We start from the raw sequence: 21,329 nt of genomic DNA, 5'->3' as shown, positions 1-21,329 counted from the left end.
GCAGAGATATCTGGGAATAATAACTGTCCAAAGATATGACTTGAGCAAGAGATGTATTCACAGGGACAGGCCAATTGTCTATTTAATGTGTTCCTTGTAGTTTTAGAGGTTTTTTTGATGATAGATTGGATTTTACTATGTGCAAAAGTGAAACCAAAAAGATAAGGAATCTAGGCCACTGCCCCAATTCAACCAGAAAAGCTCTACTTTTCTCTGTTTTATATAGTGGGATCCCATGAAATATTTATTTGTATAAAAAGTTCTGCTAAAAAATTTGAAAAGTGCTCATCTAATCAATCAATAAAGATCAAGGCAAATATGAAGTAGTCACTGGGAACCAAGTGGCAACAGGAGAACCATTTATGAGTAGTATATCCAGCCCCTGTAAGGACTTGTGGAAACAAGATGACCTGGAAGGGATGAGAACAGGGTAGAGAAACCAGATTTGGTATCATTTTTCTTCCTTAGAATATTTCTTGAACATCTCTTAGAGTGCAGATTTGCAGCTGATGAATTCTTTTAGTTTTTGTATGCATGAAACATCTTTATTTCACCTTTGCTTTATTTTTCTTTAAGATTTATTTATTTGGGGTGCCTGGGTGGCTCAGTGGGTTAAAGCCTCTGCCTTCAGCTCAGGTCATGATCCCAGGGTCCTAAGATCGAGCCCCGCATCAGGCTCTCTGCTCAGCACGGAGCCTGCTACCCCCGCCTCTCTCTCTGCCTGCCTCTCTGCCTATTTGTGATCTCTGTCAAATAAATAAATAAAATCTTTAAAAAAAAAAGATTTATTTATCTGACACAGAGAGATCACAAGTAGGCAGAGAGAGGGGGGAAGCAGGCTCCCTGCTGAGCAGAGAGCCTGACATGGGACTTGATCCCAGGACCCTAAAATCATGACCTCAGCTGAAGGCAGTGGCTTAACCAAATGAGCCACCCAGGTGCCCCTCACCTTTGCTTTCATAATATATGTTTGCCTAGTTCAATACTAGGATTTTTTTCTTTCAGTATTTTATTTTATTTTTTAAAGATTTATTTATTTGAGAAAGATAGTGTTGGGGGGAGGGGCGGGGGAGAGGGAACCCTCAAGCAGACTCCCAGCTAACTGCAGAGCAGGACCCCGAGATCATAATCAGAGTTAGTTCTGTTGCCTCAACACAGAATGTCTACTGGGCTCTGTTCCTACTATCTCTCCTTGTGCTATGTCCTGGTGACTTTTTCAAGGGAGTAAGCCTGGGCAATAGTAAGGCTCACCTTACTTGTTTCCCGTATCTCGGAAATCACTGTTCTTCACTGCCTGATGTCTAGGGTCTTAAAAACTGGTTTCATGTAATTTGCCTTTGTCTTTTCTTTTCTTTTTTTCCTGAAAACTCCATTCTGGCCAGAAGAAAAGTCCAGGACTGACTTTAATCTATTTTTAACCTCCCCCCTACCTTAGGAGGGAACAGGTGGTTCAGATGTTAATAATAAGAGAGTTAATTTAGTTTTTGCAATAGGAATCTGTCAAGTAATATATGTCAATTAGGAGCATTACTGAGAAGCAATGCCAGATAATATTTGTTACTTTTTCTCTTACTTAGCTCACCCTCCAGTATTAGTTTAAAGTGTCATATTCTGAATTAAAGTGATGCCTTCATCCATGACTAATTTCTATACCTTCTATATTCAATTTTTACTCATTTGATACAATAACCCATACGTTTTTATCCTTTTAAATAACATGATTTTATTTGTACTCACCTTGCTGAATAGCATCACTTATTATTTTTTCTTGTTCTTTTAGGAGGAATCTTGTTTGGTCAAAAATGACAGTGGCAAATGTCCAATTAGCAGCAGGGAGAGTACAGAGGCATACAAGTTTTTTTAAAATAGGAGTAGCTGCTGCTTCTAGGAGACAGAATGCTTGGCACTGGCTATCTATGAAAATAAAAGCAATAAAGATAGTGTTTTAGGGGCGCCGGTGGCTCAGTGGATTAGGCCGCTGCCTTCGGCTCGGGTCATGATCTCAGGGTCCTGGGATCGAGCCCCGCATCGGGCTCTCTGCTCTGCAGGGAGCCTGCTTCCTCCTCTCTCTCTGCCTGCCTCTCTGCCTACTTGTGATCTCTCTCTCTGTCAAATAAATAAATAAAATCTTAAAAAAAAAAAAGATAGTGTTTTATAAAGGGTGACATGCTGGGCACATGGGTGGCTCAGTTGGTTAAGCAACTGCCTTTGGCTCAGGTCATGATCCTGAAGTCCCAGGATCAAGTCCTGCATCAGGCTCCCTGCTCAGCAGCGAGTCTGCTTCCCCTTCTGACCCTCTCCCTCTCATGCTCTCTCTCTCATTCTCTCTCACTCAAATAAAGAAATACAATCTTTAAAAAAAAATAAGGATGGCATGCGCCTTTTGACAAACCAATTAAACATGTCACTTGATGGAAAACTGAACTACTTCCAAATTATTTTCTGAGTTAAAAATCATGAGATTGTATAGAGGTTCATTTAGGGTATTTATTCTAAATAAACTCATAACAACAAAATAAAACAAAAACCTTCTGTAGAATTTGCATAATTTAATGGTTATTCTGCTTATTAAATGTGTATTCAGTAACTAATTTGGCATGGCAAGCGTGAGGGAGAACTACATTTTTTTTCTTTTCCCTCCACAATTAGCTTACAACCTTAAGCTGAATAAAGTTACCACAATGACAAATTATTTCTAGTTTTCACTAGAATAGCAATACTTTAAGATTTGCATTATCATCTAAAGGTCATAAATAAAACTGAACCAAAGAATTGAAAAGATACTAAAAACTAGTGTCATATTTCCTTATTGATTTTAATAATGAGCATGATGTTCTTAAGCAGACTATTCTTTAGGAGTCAAGGAATATTCTTCACAGCAGAGGCAAAAATTTTAATCAGTATAGGAAACAATAATAGCTTCTTTAACATCACCCTGACGGTGGGTAAGAGAACAGAGGGAGTAAGCCTCAGCAGTTCATTCTTCCTGACTGGGCAGAAGCATCTCAGCAGCAGCAGTTTGCTGTTCTCTGATGAATGTAGGGAAGCAGCAATTTAAATGAAGGAAGAAATAACAGTGAGTGGCCTGGAGTAGGGAAATGGAAAGGAGAAGAGGCAGTGAATGGGGTGTTCAGTTGTGGGAATATCTTAAAAGTAGGAACGAAGGAAGAAACATCTGAAACAAGTGAAAAAAATTACATGGAAAATTGGGTATGTCCTGATTCATACTCAGGAAAGGGCTTTCAAATTTACTTACTTAGAATGCATTTTAAAAGCATACAGCATAAAAACATACAGCATACCTGATGCTTGAATTTCAGTGACATTATCCACTATCCTTTCCTGATTTATTTTCTCTAGAGCTTTATTAGTACAAACAGGAGGACTTTCTTCCTGAAGAGTCAAAGAATGTTCTTCTTTATCTTGAAATCCTAATAAAAATGTTAATTTGCATTATTCAGGGAAACTTAACATTGTTTTACTTAAAATGCTTTCATGTAATTCAGTCACAATTGTTAAAGTTCTTCCTTGAAACACATCAGTATTAAACTGAACAACTATTCAACTATTCAGGTCAATGGATATAACATAATGCTGAATGGCAATAGCAGAAAGAATCGTGACAATGAATCACTGTTTCAATCTCAGTTCTGATACTAGCTTCAGTGTCCCCATATGTAAAATATAGATAAATATACCTATTTATTTATCTATATTTTAACATATATATTTATATAATATTTACATATATATTTTGAACATTGTTATAAAGATTAAACACCAAGTACAGTTCCTGACCCCTAAAAGGCACAAAGAGCTCAATATAATTTCTCTATGACTTTCTACATAACCCCTCCTTCTGCTACTAATTCTCTCCCATGCCCCAAGTCCTCCCTGGCTCCGTCTTTTCTTAATTAGGTCAATTCTTAACCACTCACCTTTCAGTAGTCAGGAATTTTTCTATAAGCCTACTCTACTACATTGCAAGCTTCTTGAGGTCAGCAATGGTATCATCTTTATCTCTAATATGTATTTTAGTGCCTGGCATACAACATTCAACAAATGTTGCTTTTCTTCCTTCTTTCCTAAGTATTGTAGAGTATTGTAGAGGATTACAAAAATATATATATATATATAATGTATATAATATAATATAATATATATATTTTAAATATATGTTAATATGTAAGTTATACACATATATAATACATGTATTTTTACATATAACATATATATTAACTTATATATATAAAACTAATTATTTATAGTTACTTATATTAACTAGATAGTAATGTTTTCTATTACTAATACAATTACAGGGTAATTTTAAAAACACAATACCATCTTAAAAGATTTTAACATATGAGTTTTAAATACATGGTGAAAATTAATGGAGTAAAATATCGTAAACTAGATTATGCTATTTTCAAATATACTTTTAATTAACTATAAATAATTGGAATAGCTAGGATTAAATTATATGAATTACTAGAGTTTTTGAGGGGGCCCAGTAAGTTGTAACACTCTTTTTTACCCCTGATTTAACTGTAAAATAAGGCAAGAAGTAAAATATATACCAAAATATTACCTCTGTTACTAAAAAAGTTCAAGCTGGAGAAAGCAACCTAGTTTGAGAGTCAAGTGGGCTTACTAACTAAACAGCAGAATTGAATGTTAATAATATATGAGACCATAAGACCTAACTATGCTGTAATTCTCACACATAAATATTTTTGTACTTAATTCTTCTCGGTAACATATGTCAAATGTATTCTAGAATACTTACTGTTTCTTTACCAGGAATGAAATGATATGATACATACTACCTTTGACATGGTCATAAGCAGTGAACGTGAAATAATTACAACTTACACAGAACTCTTCAGTAAATTTAAAAGAGCAATAAGCAATCAAATGGGCAAAGTGTTTTTAAGTACACATTAAAATGTAATACTGAGAAGTGTCAGCTAAAAGAGAAAAAAGAATGGCAGAATGATCAACAAAAGTTAGAAGTACTGACTCTGTGTGGCCAAGTTGCAGAAAGCAAGTTTTACAAATACTGGCTTTTCTTACAAGTTCAAAAGCACTTATAAATTTTTTGGAAAATATGTATCCACATCTATACCTAAATAGCCACATCTATCTCCATACAGTATCATGAATGAATGCCATTTTCTTTGACTTTGAAAAAGAATATATTCTGTTTGAAAGATCTTTAAATTTTCTTACCTTCTCTAATAAATTATACATTTAGTCCTTAAAGCTATTATATCTGTGTCAAAATATTACTAAATTACCCACCATCATTTTCTTTACTGCCTGTGACTTCAGTCTTTGACATACAAGTCTTATATTTATTTCGCAGTGTAATAAAGTCACTCAAAAGGTCCAAATCATTCTCCCATTTTTTACCATGTTTAAAAGATGCTTTATCAATTTTTGGAGAGGAAGATGGTTCAATAGATGGTACTGTGCAGTCAAGTTCTAAGTAATCTTCATTTTCTTTATTTTGGCTTATTCTATCAACTAGTTCTAGATCATTCTTTGGTTTTTCTTCTTTTGTTTGTTGTTTAACAGATAAATTGTCATCAGAAAAACACAGGTCTGATACTTCTGCTGGAGATGAAATCTTTTGTGGAAGTAATAAATCATCATTTGTAGATGTCTCATTAATAAGTACAATAGGTGAAGAACAACTTTTTTGTTCTAGCCATGCTGAAAACAGAAAATAAAAATACCTAAATAAATGAGTGTTCTTACTAGGGTATTAAAATAACTTTTATTTGTAAGTTTTTATTAATATATTTGATCCTTAGAAGTACTTTGTCTCTTGCTTTGAAAATCAATTTTGGCCTGAATAAAATAAACTTTTTAAAAAGTACAAAAATTCAGCACCTCTTATTCTTAATCTTGGAGCTAGGTTACCAAGCAAAGAAGGAATTCCAGAAAAGCCCTATTGCTAACAGGCTTGCAATTAAGTCTAAAGGTCAAAACCTTAGGTACCAAGCAATCCACAGAACAGCAGAATATACTTGCAATACATACACTTGAAAAAGGACTGTATCCCATATATCCAAAGAACTCTTATAGCTTAATATTTAAAAAGAAAGCCAATTTAAAATTTGACAAAATATTTAAACAATACTTTACATAAGATATGCACATGCTATAACATGGATGAATCTTGAAAACATTCTAAATGAAAGAAGCCAATCACAAAAGACCACATATTGTATGATTCCATTTACATGAAACATCCAGACTCAACAAATCTATAGAGACAGAAAAATAGATTAGTGGTTCCACAGCTGGGAAAATGGGGAAAAATGGGGAGTGACAGCTGGGAAAATGGGGAAAAATGGGGAGTGACAGCTGGGAAAATGGGGAAAAATGGGGAGTGACTGCTAATGGGTACAGGATTTCTTCTGGGGGATGAGAAAAATGTTCTAAAATTGATTGTGGTGATTCACAACTCTGTGAATACACTAAAACCACTGAATGGCATACTTTAATGGACAATTGTATGGTATGTGAATTATATTTCAATAAAGCTAATATATATGTGTATGTAAAGTATATGTATATATACATACATACTATGTATATATATACTATACATACACATATATATTAGCTTTATTGAAATATAATTCAATATATATACATATATTATACATACACATATACATGTATATACACATATGTATATGTGTGTGTATATATACTGTGTATATATATAATATATATTAATATATATGTATAATATACATATATTAGATTTATTGAAATATAATTCAATATATTCAACACATATATTCAATAACAACACATAATTCAAAATATATATGTGTGTGTGTATATATATATATATAAAAGGTTTATTTATTTTAGAGAGAGAGTGTGCATGTGCAGGTAGGGGGAGGGGCAGAAGGAGAGATTATTCAAGCAGACTCCCTCCTAAGCATGGAGCCCGCTCCCTGGGGCTCCATGTCACCACCCAGGAGATCATGACCTGAGTTGAAACCAAGAGTCACTTAACAGACTGAGCCACCCAGGAGCTCCTATATTTTTTATTTTTTAATAATAAATAGCTATTTTATTTTTTTAAAGATTTTAATTTATTTATTTGACAGAGAGAGACAGAGGGAGAGAGGGAACACAAGCAGGGGGAGTGGAGAGGGAGAGGCAGGCTTCCTGCCAAGCAGAGAGCCTGATGTGGGGCTTGATCCCAGGACTCTGGGATCATGAACTGAGCTGAAGGCAGACACCTAACAACTGAGCCACTCAGGTGCCCCTATAATATATTTTTAAAAGGAAGATATAAAATGGTCAATGACCATGTAAAATGATGTTCACCACCATTAGTCATCAGGAAAATACAAATTAAAACCACAATGAGCTACCACAACACACCCATTAGAATGGCTAAAATTGAAGATTACTGTCTTTTGTGTGAATGCACAATAGTGCAACCACTTTGGAAAACAATTTAAAAGTTTCTTTTTTTTTTTTTTTAAAGATTTTATTTGTTTATTTGAGAGAAAGGGAGAGACAAAGATATAAGAAAGAGCACGAGCTCTCAGAGCTCATTCCCAGAAGGGAGAAGCAGGTTCCCCATTGAGCAGGGAGCCTAATATGGGGCTTTATCCCAGGACTCCAGGATCATGACCTGAGCTGAAGGCAGACACTTAATTGACTGAGCCACCCAGGTGCCCCTTTAGTAGTTTCTTATGAAGTTAAATACATACTTACCATAAGACTCAGTAATTGTATTCATAGATATTCACTCAAGAGAAATAATAACACATGACCACAAAAGACTTCTATAAGAATATTATAGTTTTTTTTCCTAATAATAAAAATCTGGGAAATAAATCCAGGAGAGTTGATAAGCAAACTGGGGTACATCCATATGAAAAATTCCTCAGTAATAAGAAATGAACTAGTCGCACACATAACATCATAAGTGAATCTCAAAAGTGTTATGCTGAGTGAAAGAAATCAGACACAAAAGAGTTACTATATGATTCTATAAACAAAATTCTAGAACAAGGAAAACTAATACATAGTGATAGAAAGTAGACCAGTGGGTCTGACCCGAGGTCAGGGGTAAAGGTGGGAAGAAGAGAGGAATGTAATGACTATAGAATGCAAAGGGGCGGGCGCCTGGGTCGCTCAGTGGGTTAAGACGCTGCCTTCAGCTCAGGTCATGATCTCAGGGTCCTGGGATCGAGTCCTGCATCGGGCTCTCTGCTCAGCAGCAAGCCTGCTTCCCTCTCTCTCTCTCTGCCTGCCTCTCTGTCTACTTGTGATCTCTGTCAAGTAAATAAATAAAATCTTAAAAAAAAAAAATGCAAAGGGGCACAGGGAATTTTTTCAGTGACAAATATTCTATATCTTTAGATAAAGAAGATATGGTATATATATATACAATGGAATATTGCACAGCCATCAAAAAATGAAATCTTGCCATTGGCAATGACATGGATGGAACTAGAGGTTATTATACTAAGTGATATAAGTCATTCAGAGAAAGACAATTAATATATGATCTCATGGGGGCACCTGGGTGGCTCTGTCAGTTAAGCATCTGCCTTCGGCTCAGGTCATGATCTCAGGGTCCTGGGACTGAGTCCCTGCTCAGCAGGGTGTCTGCTTCTCCTTCTCCCCCTCCCCCTGCTTGTGTTCCCTCTCTTGCTGTGTCTCTCTCTGTCAAATAAATAAATAAAATCTTAAAAAAATATATATATACATGCATACATACATACATATATATATATTCTTACAGATATGTGGAATTTAAGAAACAAAACAGAGATCATAGGGAAAGAGAGGGAAAAAAATAACAAGATGAAACCAGAGAGAAAGGAACCAGAGAAAGGACGACAAACCATAGGAGATTCTTAATCACAGGAAACAAACTGAGGGTTGCAGGGGCAGGGGAGGGTGGAGGGATGGGGTAACTGGATGATGGATATTAAGGAGGGCATGTGATATAATGAGCACTGGGTATTATGTAAGACTGATGAATCATAGGCCTGGACCTCTGAAACCAATAGTACATTATATGTTAATTAATTGAATTTAAATTAAAAAATGTTTAAAAAGGAATATTCTATATCTTAATTGTGGTGGGTTGTTTCAATGGTGCGCACATTTGCCAAAATGCATAAAACTGTACAGTTAGAACAGGTGCATTTTATTATATTTAAAGTATACCCTAAAATGTTTGAGAAAAACTTAAATACCTATAGGGTCAGATAAATAAGGCATGTAAATGGATGAAGTATATGGCCAGTGCTTAAATCAGAATTGTTGGGAATATAAATTTTGAAGTTTTTCTTCCAAATGTAGTTTGTAGTTTTTTTGTTTTGGCTTTTATTAGAGATACTGGTTTAAAAAACATTTTACTTTCCTCCTAACTATACTAAATGTAAGACAAAAGTGCAAGAGTAACACTAACTTCCTCTAAAACCTGGCCTCAATTTATGAGTGCTGGGAATGATGGTGAACTGGAGGTGGGAGAGATATTAATGGCCTGTCTAAAGTGGTGAGCTACTATTGGTTCCAACCAATTGTTGCCTTATAAGAGTATAGGTCTGGTTTTTGGAATTTTTAAAGACAATCTCAAAATACAGACCATTTATCTGCAACCCTCCAAACTGTGAATGTTGGTAACTAATTAAAACACTATATGGATCAACAATATGTGGGCTGACTAGGACCAGAATCTACCAATCTGCAACCTCTGAGATACTTTCCAGAGATATCCTGGTATATTTAGCTGGCAAATACGAATTGTTTTATTATTTCCCTTTTCTGATTATTTTCTTCTACTTCTCTCTGTTTAATCACCCATATCCTGACAACTTGGCAATGGGCTTCTGATATATAGTTCTTGCCTTTTACTTATTTTTATTGTTTTTTTCAGTTATTGCTTTTTAAACTTCATAATTAAACTATCATCATAATTCTGTTGGATGCCAAGGTGAATTATATGTTTTACTTTAACCTCAAAATAGTTATATTTCATAATAAAGACTATACATAGTCTTATAAATTTAATACATTATTCTGGATATTTGAAGACTCCACAAAACGTTCCTCTCCCTTTTCTTTGTCTAGCAATCTAACTTAATCTCTTTTAAAATTCTTCTTCTACCCTGAGTACCCACCTATGCCTTAGGATAGATCGAATGGTGTACATTTCCTTGACAGTCTACTTTCCTTTCTACCAAAGCCCTCTGTCTTCTGTCTTTGAAACATTTCTTGGTGACAATTCTTGCTCCAGTTCCTATTTCCTTAGAGCAGTCTCCCAACACACACAATAATTTCTAAAATGCATTTTTAAATATATTTATTTACTCTATAATAAACTAAAAGTGAACTTTCCCAACTTCTTTAAGATCTAAAGCTATTGCACAAACTGATTTAAAAACAATATATATATATACTTCAAAAAGGTGTAATTCAAACTAAGTATGTTCCATTTATTACAATGGCATATATAACAACAAAAATAACTCAAAAGATACTCAAAAGACATTTCTGCCATCTTAAATTATATAATTAAAAAATGTTAACTGAGTAAACTCTTTAGAAACAAAGGAAGATTATCTACTGTTAAAGAGAGTTTACTAGATATTATTGAACACGCAGATTTTACCTGTCAGATCAAAAAATAACAGTCCTGCAGCAATGTCCACAATAGCCAAACTATGGAAAGAACCTAGATGTCCATCAACAGATGAATGGATAAAGAAGATGTGGTAGATATACACAATGGAATACTATGCAGCCATCAAAAGAAATGAAATCTTGCCATTTGCGACGACGTGGATGGAACTAGAGGGTATCATGCTTAGTGAAATAAGTCAATCGGAGAAAGACAACTATCATATGATCTCCCTGATATGAGGACATGGAGATGCAACATGGGGGGTTAGAGGGATAGGAGAAGAATAAATGAAACAAGATGGGATTGGGAGGGAGACAAACCATAAATGATTCTTAATCTCACAAAACAAACTGGGGGTTGCTGGGGGGAGGTGGGGTTTGGAGAGGGGGAGGGGGTTATGGACATTGGGGAGGGTATGTGCTATGGTGAGTGCTGTGAAGTGTGTAAACCTGGCGATTCACAGACCTGTACCCCTGGGGATAAAAATACATTATATGTTTATAAAAAAAAAAAATTGGAAGGGGAGGCGAACCATAAGTGACTATGGACTCTGAAAAACAACCTGAGGGTTTTGAAGGGGCGGGGGTGGGAGGTTGGGGGAACCAGGTGGTGGGTAATAGGGAGGGCATGTATTGCATGGAGCACTGGGTGTTGTGCGAAAACAATGAATACTGTTACGCTGAAAAAAATAAATTAAAAAAAAAATAACAGTCCTGCTTTGAGTCTAGTCTGGTGTAAATAAACACTGTGCTAGCAATTAATCAATATAAAAAGAAACAAAGTAATTGAAAATGGCTAGAAATTTTAAAACAGACTATACAATTTTAGGATAACAAAGGACTTTAGGATGAGCAAGTCAAACGTCCTTATCTTTTTCAAGGAAAAGAATGGTGAAGCTCAAAATGATAAATTCTGGCAGAGCCAGGGCTAATACTGAATGCTGGAATTTAGTTTTATTTCCTCAATCACCTAGTGGAAAGCCAGCATCTAACATTTTCTCATTCTGAAAAATTCACACAGTGGATATTTATTATTGCATACTTACATTCTAACGGAGGCACTTTTGTTGGCAAAAATATCTCCATTTTAGTATCATCAGATGATAGGTTATCATGACACAAATACGTGTTTGGATGTTCCAAAATTTCTGCCTCTTTCAGATTCAGTCCTCCTTTTTCCCACCACTCTGTGCTCACAAGATTAACTACAAGGCTTTCTTCCTCAATAGAAAATATCTTTTTCAAATCCATAACTGAATATTGACTGTTGGGCTCTTCAGTTCTTGGCACTTAAACAATAACAAACCAAAAATAGAAACAGTTCATAGGGCAAAAGAGATGAAAAACACAATAAATAGAACCACACTGAAAATTCCTTATGAAGTAGATTTTCACACATTGGAAAAAAAAGTGAAACCTGGAGTTATATAGCTAGTATTTTGTCTTCAAGATACTAATACTTGTAAAAGTCCAGAATATTATAGCAATAGAAGTCACATAAGGGATTTATTTCAATCTGTGGAAATATCATAAAGTTAAAATTATTCTAACACATACTAGGAGATAGTACCATTATTTTGTTTGAACATTTTAGTAATTACTAAATTAACACATTTGATAACATTCTGAGGAATTAAAGTAAGATTTACTAAATTTAAAATTCTATTTTATTATAATGAACCTAAACTAGAAGATATATTTGATCAGATTTTATGATGACTATCATCTTAGATACTGTGGCACAGAGCTTTCCACATCATTACTTTTAACCTAATAATAACAAATCATAATGTATGGAGGAACTGAAATAGCACAACTACTTAAATTATTATCTGCACTATATGCATCAACCCAAAATTAAGATGAAAAATTTTGAAATCTTATTTTTGGATCTGTGTTTTTTTAATAATGACAGTAACAATACTAAAAAAAAAATAAAGCTGGGGGCACCTGGGTGGCTCAGTGGTTTAAGCCGCTGCCTTCGGCTCAGGTCATGATCTCAGGGTCCTGGGATCCAGTCCCACGTCGGGCTCTCTGCTCTGAAGGGAGCCTGCTTCCCTCTCACTCTCTCTGCCTGCCTCTCTGCCTACTTGTGATCTCTCTCTGATAAATAAATAAAATCTTTAAAAAAAAAAATAAAGCTGACAATACATTTCTACTAACTATATCTTTTCACCTTTACTTTTTGTTTACATTCAAAATCAATTAATCTTTACCTGTAAGCAAAAACGGTGTCAGTGAGCTTCTGCAGCTTTCTAACTGCCACATCATGTGGTTTTTGTTAGCTGATTCTTCAGCAGTAAGCAAACTACTGAAAAAGAAGAGTTAGAGCCCAATATATTAATAATATTGAGCATTTTTATATAATAAAATTTTATTTTTCGTTTTAGATTTAAATTCAATTAGCCAACATATAGCAATACATCATTAGTTTTTGATGTAGTGTTCAATGATCCATTAGTTGCATATAACACCCAGTGCTCATCATGTAATAAAATTTTATTTTAAGAAAATTATTTTTCCAAGTATTTTTTTACATTCAAAAGCAAGTGAAAAACTTACTCTACAAATGTATAAACTGAAATAGAGATTTTCATAGAACAAATTTCATATACTTACTTTTCCTCCCCTTGGAAGTTTTGACAATTTGTTAGCTCTTAATTGCTCCTGCTTGCCTATACCTTAACTCCTCTGTCTCCCTCAATAAAACCTGGAGACAAAGGAGGCTGACTTAGGAGGGTTTTAGCACTTCCTGCCATGAAGTGTTCCAGCACTAACCCTATAAGCCACCCAAATTAAAAATATAATTGAAGTAAAATTACTGACTTTCCATACAAAAAAGTAGTTTTAACACAATTTTTTTACAAAACTGTTGTCCCCAAGTCCATTCTAAACAAATTCTGGAGGCTCTACTAGTTGAGGGTCAGAATTAAGAAAATGTTCTGCCTGCTCTACCTTCTCAGGAAGGTAAAAGGTTTTTTTTTGGCGGCGGGGAGAAGGTGAAAGTTTAGTGCTGAAGTTTAATTCAGGTCCTTTAATCTTGATGGGTGTGTGAATGAGTGATGTATGTCTGTTTACCCGTTTAGGAGTACTAGGAAGAGAAAGGAAGAAAGATGGATGACAATTAGTGTAAATCACAGCTTATCAGTAGCTATGAAGGTACTAGCCTTGGTAGGGAAGATAACATTAACCCACAAACCCCTTAATCTATGCTCCCAAACCTCTCACTCCAAGTTAAGAATTGACTGTATTCTGGTTCTCTGTTCATATGGGACATATGTGAGCATGCTAATTATAATATAATTATATTGCTAGTTAAGCTAACAGTCGTGGGCAGCAGAAAGCTGTTTTATGTCTAAGCTATCCAATTTACCTACATAATCCAAAACCTAGGATGAGGTGACAAACCAAGATTCTAGATAATTCTTGAACCTTACCAAGATCTCTTTGACAGACAGCTCAGATTATAGGCAATGACTTTAAAGCAAAAGGAAGGCAAGCCAAGTCCAACAGAAGGCCATAATATAAACAAATATTCTCACTCTTAATGGAACTTTCTGAAGATATGTCTGAATTTGATATATTGTTTCATTATATATAAAAATATGTTCACAATTCAGTAATCAGTGTGGAAATAAAGTCTGGTGCTACACAGACTTTTCTTTTTAGCTCCATAAAGTCTAGCAAGAGAGTTTGACATGTGGTAAGCTCCCAAAATATTTGTTAACTGGATATACTTCCAGCCAAAATGTTGTGTTCTGAAATAAAAGTAACTGGGGACATGAAAGCAAATTAAGAGTACAGTAACATTACACATTATTTTTCCCTTCTGTTTTTTTAAAATACTTTTTTCTTTTTTAGATTCACAGATGAGGTGAAAACCCATTTTTAAAATAGGAATTTTAAGGTTTATATTCATAAACCAAATGGAAGTGATTTATCTCTTGCTGATGAAAATAGCAGTGATGAGATGACCTCTTTAAGTTGTTTCAAATAGAACAACTTTGGCCTAGAACCTTTGGCTAATTAAAAAAATCCTTTGGTGTTCTAACTTAGGCAAATCATAAAACATTAGATAAGACTTAAGGTTCATCTATGTACTTGAGTTACAACAATCAGTAGATATATAACTTGTGTGATTAACAGGAATTTAAGTAAATGCTTTTAATATCAGATTGAAATTCAAGACTGTACTAATTTCTTCTAGTTTCTGTTTCTGATTGCCAATCTGCCTTAACACATGGATTCAGATATGTGGAGTAAAAGAGCACTAAAAAAAGACAGGATAGGTCCTGCGAATAAACATCTACACCTCAGCAAAGGGACTAAAAGTATTTAAGCAAAGTGTAAGTAGTTTCTGTATTTGTTCCATGAGATTTTTAAGAGTTCATATCTGATATGGGCAGTTCCAGTTCATGGCAGAGTTTTGTATGTCACAGATTTAACCCCCAAATGACACTATTCTTTGCCAGAAGATGAAGGTAATTGGAGCCTTCAGTACCAGGCTCCTCTATTGTGTGCTGTGATACCTTCCTGAAACCATTAATAGAAACCTGAGCAGCTAGTGATGAGTTGTTCCAGTTGCTCCCAAATACACAACAGAACTCTCCTTTGACAGATCACAGCTGAAAACTAAAAACTCAGTACTCAGCTCCCACAGCATTAATTCTGGGAACAATTCATTAGAGACTTGTAGACTTTCCTGTAATTTTCCTGAAATGTATTATTTTAGGACTCATCTAGTTTCAGAACTACAGTGGGAAAGAAAGAGGCTATTCTGGTTATGCTCCTAGTTTTGTAACTGGTGTAAGAGCAGGGGAATAGAGTGTCAATTCCAAGATAGCAGACTAATCTAACTTAGAACACATTAAGTTACATGTATGCCATATAGTAGAAGATAGCAACCAAAGCTATCTTAGACTCCACTGGAGGGCAAATATGCTGGACCATTAAGCTATACAATTTTGGCTCAAACTAGAACACAATGATCCAGCCCTGCAATGTCAGTTCTGAGATTATAGACCATTCTGTGCAGCAACAATCGGGTACTGAACAGATTTGTGGATCAATACTTGGTTCTACATGTTTAGTTTCCCAACACCAATACCACATCAACAGAGGTAAACAAGGTCAGTGGATGCCCTCTGTTAGAGATGGGATATGATCCCTAGTACTCCTAGGAAAGTAGTTTGATAGACAAATCTATTTATTGATCCCTATCCACACAGCCCTGTGATCCTTGGATATTCCTGGTCAGAGAGCTATGATGCCTGGGTGGCTCAGTTGGTTAAGTGGCTGCCTTCAGCTCAGGTCATGATCCTGCAGTGCTGGAACTGAGTCCCGGATTGGGCTCCCAGCTCCATGGGGATTCTGCTTCTCCCTGTGACCTTCTCCTCTCTCATGCTCTCTCTCACTGCCTCTCTCTCAAATAAATAAATAAAATCTTAAAAAGGAAAAAGAAAATAAATAAAAGCTCAAGTAAATAAATCAATAAAATCTTTAAAAAAAAAGAAAAAGGTAGAAGACGGCTACCTAAGATGAAGCCAAGAAAAGACATCTCATGATGAATCCAACCCTGCTAATATCTTAATCTTAGACTTCAAGCCTCCAGACTGTGAATAAATAAATTTAAATTTATTTACCATAGACTGGGTGTTTAGGCCATTGTCTCTGGTATTTGTTAAGGCAGCCTGAGCAAATGAATATATAACTACACTATCTTTCATAGCGGTGAGTGCCAACAGAGGCAGTACTACTGGCAGGTATTCAACGGCAATATCCTAAGCAAACTGTTCTAGTGCCAGAATCTTTACAATTTTTCAGCTTGCCTATTTTTAATGGTAATATGTTCACATTCAAAATACTATAAATATAAAAGAACCTGGCTCTATCATTTACTAGCTCCCGTATTGCCAGGTTACCCAGATCCCTTCCAGACACAACCGAAGCTACCTGATTGTTGTGTGTCTTTCTAAAGATATTCTATAAATACAAAATCAAGGATGTACAAATGGCCACAGACACATGAAAAAATGTTCAACATTACTCAGCATCAGGGAAATACAAATCAAAACCATAACGAGATACCACCTCATGCTGGTTAGAATGGCTAAAATTAGTAACAACAGATGTTGGCAAGGATGCGGAGAAAGGGGAACCCTCCTACACTGTTGGTGGGAATGCAAGCTGGAACAGCCACTCTGGAAAACAGTATGGAGTTTCCTCAAAAAGTTGAAAATAGAGCTACCCTACAACTCAGCAATTGCACTACTGGGTATTTACCCAGTAAGACACAAATGTAGTGATCTGAAGGGGCACCTGCACCCATGTTTAAAGCAGCAATGTCCACAATAGCCAAACTATGGAAAGAGCCCAGATGTCCATCTAGATGAACAGATAAAGAAGATGTGGTATATATATATATATACACACACACACACACACACACACACATATATATATATATATATACACACACAATAGAATACTACTCAGCCATCAAAAAATTGAAATCTTATTTGCAATGACATGGATGGAACTAGAGGGCATTATGCTAAATGAAATAAGTCAGTCAGAGAAAGACAATTATCATATGATTTTACTCCTATGTGGAATTTAAAAAACAAAACAGAGGAGGGGTACCTGGGTGGCTCAGTGAGTTAAAGCCTCTGCCTTCCGCTCAGGTCATGATCTCAGGATCCTGGGATCGAGCCCCACATTGGGCTCTCTGCTCAGCAGGGAGCCTGCTTCCCCCTCTCTCTCTGCCTGCATCTCTGCCTACTTGTGTGATCTCTGTGTGTCAAATAAATAAATAAATATAGGGGCACCTGGGTGGCTCAGTGGGTTAAAGCCTCTACCTTCGGCTCAGGTCATGATCCCAGGGTCCTGGGATCGAGCCCCGCATCGGGCTCTCTGCTCAGCGGGGAGCCTGCTTCCTCCTCTCTCTCTGCCTGCCTCTCTGCCTACCTGTGATCTCTGTCTGTCAAATAAATAAATAAAATCTTAAAAAAATGAATAAATATAATCTTTAAAAAAAACAGGGGAAGGGAGGGGAAAAATAAAAGAAGATGAAATCAGAGAGACAGACAAACCATAAGAAACTTTCAATCATAGGAAACAAAATGAGCATTGCTGGAGGGGTGGGGCATGAAGGAACGGGATGGCTGGGTGCTGAACATAAAGGAGGGCACATGATGTAATGACCACTGTATATTATATAAGACTGATGAATCACTGACCTCTACCTCTGAAACTAATAATATGTGATATGTTAATTAATTGAATTTAAATTTAAAAAATAGTATCAAGAAATTTTAAAAAGTATGTACATATATATTCCTATATTCTATTTGCTTACTAAAGATACTGTCCTCTCTTACATTTTTTTCCACAGAGTTATCTTGTAAATTACCTTTATATGGAGGGATTTGATTAAGGACTGGTTATTCTGAATTGCAGTTTGAGTTCTAGCTATAATCTTTACTTACATTTTACAAACAGGAGAAAATGGAAATGTCTGAAGTCCTGTACATAATGAAGTCATGGAAGAATGTTGGTTTGTTAGATGTAGATGAGTTAATGGCATTTCTAACTCCACTAGAATACAAAAAGTTTAAAAAACAATTAATTACATAAACATGGTATAAAATTAAGTATAGTTTAGAACTTTTTGTAAGTAACTATTATGTTGATCATTCTGATACAACAAAAATTTTCAATAAAAAGACACTTGGGTTACTTGAAATACAAAATAACAGTTTTAAATTTCCATCATAAAGAATTACACATGTATCACATGCTATCTCAACAGTGGCAGTGGTGCTTTTAAAAAAATATATTAACAACTAAACTTTATTGTTCACTGTATGAGATAAATTCTAAGAGTTTTATGTTTAATAATGTTTTCAATTCTGACAACTTATGTTGTCATGTACTTAGGAGTCAGTACTATTTTTATGTTCATACTAAATGAACCTATTATGTTCATACATAGGGTGGCCTTAAGAAACTGAAATTTTATTCATAAGTAGTGTGTTTCTATCACTTTCATAAATAGAGCAAAAAACTTCCAAAGAGATGATTAATATGATTCAGTTACAAATGTAACTAAAGGAGCACCTGGCTGGCTCGGTTGGTTAAGCGTCAGACTCTTGATTTTGGCTCAGGTCATGATCTCAGGGTTGTGAGATTAGGCCACACACTGGGCATTGGAAGCTGTAAGATTCTCAATCTCTCTCTCTCTGCCTACCTTCCCCCAGCCCCACTAAAATAAATAAATAAATAAATTACATATAACTAAATAATAGTATCATCAACATGTTAAGAAGCAATACAAGTTGGTATTAAAGTACAACAAAAGATGATTCAGAGTCCAAATCTGGTATGATAATAATAGTAACATTAATGATAGGATTGCTTTGGGTGATTAAAAAGTTAAATTTACAAAAGTGTAACAAGAGTCAACAAGATTACTAATACTGAGATTAAATATAAAATTTTATTTACTGAACTATAGTATCATAAGATTTCTGATTTTAATATAATGCTATTTCTTCCATTCCTCTTCCTCAATCTTTGTAACTCTCTGTACATTATTCAGTTTTGATGCCAGAAGGAATATGAGTTAATGACAGTAACAAATGTAAATAGACAGATAAGAGAAAAAAATGACAAGCTGGATTGCAATAATCAAATTTTAAACATGAAAACTATCTCACAGTAGACCTCACATGTGAATGTATTGTACTTTCACATCAGATATAGGTAACTGCCGATAAATTCAATGATCTATCCAAAATTCCTACCTGGTTCACTGTACTCTGGTTCACAATGGTTTTGAATGGCCAAAATCTCCGTGGAGCTGCATTTTATATCCTCAATGTCAACTGCATGCTTAGTAGTAAGATCTGAAAAGTAAGAAAGTCTATTATCAGCATAAGTACTTCTGTATCAGTTTTTTTTTGTAATGTTGTCCGTTCCCCTGTTCTCAATGGATATCATAAATCTCCCTTCACTCTTCCCTAATATTATGTATCTTTGATGATTTCAACTGGAATTTATAAAAGGATAGTTAAATATTTGGGTTTATATTTTTATAACAAACATTATTAAGTGGATTTCATTAGTAATAGATTTTTAAATTTGTTCTCACCTATTTTGAAAAGCTTTTCATTTTCATCTGCATAATTTATTATTTCTGGCACTAAGTTTAAGGATTCCTTCAGTTCGGAGAGTGATAGAATATCAACTTCTTGTTTGAGGCTTGCAGGTATTAAGAATTCACAGTCAGGCAAACTTGATGGCTAAAATAATATAAGTAAAAAAGGCTTTTAGGGAGATTTTCCAGATAAATATTTCTAGATTCATAAACATATGTAATTTGTTGAATTGTATCAAATTTTAAATTTAACATTCAAAATTTTTAATGTTATGAAAACATAAAAAAAAAAAAAAGATATGGGGCGCCCGGGTGGCTCAGTGGGTTAAAGCCTCTGCCTTCCGCTCAGGTCATGATCTCAGGGTCCTGGGATGGAGCCCCGCTTCGGGCACTCTGTTGAGCGGGGAGCCTGCTTCCCCCCTCTCTCTGCCTGCCCCTCTGCCTACTTGTGATCTCTGTCTGTCAAATAAATAAATAAAATCTTTTAAAAAAGGTATAATAGCCAAAAAATATATTACAAGCAATGTTCTGAGTAACATCCTTTATGGCCACTGATTATACTAGTGATGTACAGTATCCTAGATGCAGAAATATCTTCTTTTGGACTAATATCAAATTTTTAAACATCTGAATTAAAAATAATCACTGCAGTAGATGAGAGATGGTGAATGGGGAGAAATAAAAAGGGTAGATGGAATGGATCTTCACTACATTCCATTAAATATGCTTCTCTTTCATTCCTACAGAACTAGATTCTATGTGCACAATTCTCAGAACTAATGGGTGAGGGAGAGGGGGACGAGGGAAAAGGGGATAATAAGTGAATTAATATTGTCACCGTGTGTGTGATTTTTATTTGTTTTTTTACCATGTGTGTTAAAATTTTTAACTGTAAGGAGACTCTTTAAATGCCTTAAGATATCTATATCTGTATCTACAGCTGTATCTATCTCCTTTGAATGTTTTAAGAAAAACCCCAAATGTGAAATATTTTCACATTTTCGCATTCACAATATTTTCAGTTGTCTCAAAAAAAAAATGTTTAAAGTAACTCTGTAAATGCATCTATTCTATGTGGGCCTAGTTTTTTGAGTTTGTTAAATTGCAAAAAGTTATTTGCACTCTCAACTGCTAAAATTCTTTACATATTAATATCACAGTAACAATTTTGTGTGCTTTGGAACTGTATACTAAAAACGAGGAGTTGCCTTTGAAATTTGATCTTTAATATGCAAAGATGCTATGTTCTTTATTAACCACTGGCAGCACCTAAAATGAAGTCTCAGACCATCTTTACTCTTACTACCTCAATGAGATCCCTTTTCTTACATAGTGTAAGTGCTATTTTGTGTATAACTCACAAATCAAAATTAACATTTTTAGCTCTGGTTTCCAATTTTTTAACTAGAATATGACCACTTAATGTCCTACACCAGGTAGATTTATTAATATCATTAAGATACATTTTTTTTCAAGATTTTATTTATACATTTGA

General features: G+C 34.9%; 1 protein-coding gene across 1 annotated transcript in view; it reads right to left on the bottom strand.

The window, feature by feature from the left end:
* SHOC1 (shortage in chiasmata 1) overlaps positions 1 to 21,329 on the bottom strand; it is an 82,081-nt gene that overhangs the window by 37,491 nt on the left and 23,261 nt on the right. Inside the window, exons 7-14 of the mRNA XM_046023923.1 lie at positions 19,829 to 19,979; positions 19,482 to 19,583; positions 18,165 to 18,273; positions 12,894 to 12,988; positions 11,724 to 11,966; positions 5,302 to 5,715; positions 3,303 to 3,422; positions 1,738 to 1,914 (exon numbers count right to left, since the gene is read on the bottom strand). Coding sequence (XP_045879879.1) covers positions 1,738 to 1,914; positions 3,303 to 3,422; positions 5,302 to 5,715; positions 11,724 to 11,966; positions 12,894 to 12,988; positions 18,165 to 18,273; positions 19,482 to 19,583; positions 19,829 to 19,979 — 1,411 coding nt within the window. The remainder of the gene's footprint in view (positions 1 to 1,737; positions 1,915 to 3,302; positions 3,423 to 5,301; positions 5,716 to 11,723; positions 11,967 to 12,893; positions 12,989 to 18,164; positions 18,274 to 19,481; positions 19,584 to 19,828; positions 19,980 to 21,329) is intronic.

This window comes from Meles meles, chromosome 11, assembly GCF_922984935.1.
Source record: "Meles meles chromosome 11, mMelMel3.1 paternal haplotype, whole genome shotgun sequence".
NCBI lineage: Eukaryota > Metazoa > Chordata > Mammalia > Carnivora > Mustelidae > Meles > Meles meles.
The sequence above is the reverse complement of the archived record's forward strand: the minus strand, read 5'-3'. Positions and strand labels throughout refer to the sequence as shown.